Genomic DNA, 1,116 nt, shown 5'->3' on the forward strand with positions numbered 1-1,116 from the left:
GGGACAGAGTCTGCTGACTTGCTTACTTAGACAACATAAACGGGAGTGGGACGGGATCAGGTAGTCTTTCTCTCGGGATCTCGCAGGACAGGAATTTTTTTGGGGGTGCAGTCACGTGATCAGGACATGGCGGGAGTATTTTCTTGGGCTCGGGATAGGATGGGAGCGATAATTGATTCCTGTGTCACCCTCTAGTACACACCACTCTGTCTTTACTTCCTGTATCACTGTTCTCCCTCTTAGTCTAAATACAGGGACACTATCAACCCTAGATTTGACTTGGTCAAACACTATAATCCAAAGTTTGAGGTTATGGCAAGGTTCACCAGTGCTATGAAATGTGTGTGTGTATGTTTGTGTGTGTGTGTGTATTACCCAGGTCCAGTCCCACGGTGCTGTTCAGTCTGCTGGGTGGGCAGCTCCTGGCCGCCATGCTGTGAGCGATCCTGGACACGGGGATCTGCAGCGTCAGGTCACTGGCCGACGACGGCTTGTGCCTCACCAGGGCGTTAGTGGGGTACAGGAACTGGGCGTACGACACCGACTGAGACAGAGAGAGAGAGGGGTTAATAGGATCTGAATAATTTTAAAATAAACTGTGTGCACATCCCACCTTCTGGCAGGTGCAGGACTAATTAAAAATACTGAAGTGAAGAAATGTAATGTCCGTAACACTGCCAGCGTTTCGACCTTATCTGAACACATGAAACTCCCTGATCATTGGAAACAACTACCTGTGTGTGTGTGAATGTTTGCATGTGAGTGTGGTTGTGTGTGTCTACCCTGCCGTAGGTGTCCAGTTGGAAGCCCTCCAGCCCCGGCAGCATCTCCAGGGTGGTGGAGATGTTACCAGACGAATGCCTCCTCCTCGGGTGGTTTAATGTGGGGTCACTGGAGAGAAAAGAAGGGAGGGAGAGTACTAAGGTTAAGGTGGTCTATATCAATGATGTTTAATTTCCAGGATTGTTCAGGTGCCGCCAAAGGTTTTGCTGGATGTCTCTCATTTCAGCCAGATGTCCGTTACCTTCCTCTTCCTTTGTCTTGGCGATGTAACGTCCGATTGGAGGATTTCAGAAGACTATGGTGACCTGGTCCTCAGATCTCTGCAGGGTAAAT

General features: G+C 49.3%; 1 protein-coding gene and 1 long non-coding RNA gene across 2 annotated transcripts in view; one reads left to right on the plus strand and one right to left on the minus strand.

The window, feature by feature from the left end:
• cables2b (Cdk5 and Abl enzyme substrate 2b) overlaps nucleotides 1-1,116 on the minus strand; it is a gene marked incomplete in the record, with an annotated part of 41,020 nt that overhangs the window by 8,158 nt on the left and 31,746 nt on the right. The window contains 2 exon segments of the mRNA XM_032521305.1: nucleotides 376-544; nucleotides 783-891. Coding sequence (XP_032377196.1) covers nucleotides 376-544; nucleotides 783-891 — 278 coding nt within the window.
• LOC116692786 (uncharacterized) overlaps nucleotides 1-1,116 on the plus strand; it is a 23,539-nt gene that overhangs the window by 2,514 nt on the left and 19,909 nt on the right. The window lies entirely within an intron of this gene.

Source organism: Etheostoma spectabile, chromosome 7 (assembly GCF_008692095.1).
Source record: "Etheostoma spectabile isolate EspeVRDwgs_2016 chromosome 7, UIUC_Espe_1.0, whole genome shotgun sequence".
In the NCBI taxonomy this organism is placed as follows: domain Eukaryota; kingdom Metazoa; phylum Chordata; class Actinopteri; order Perciformes; family Percidae; genus Etheostoma; species Etheostoma spectabile.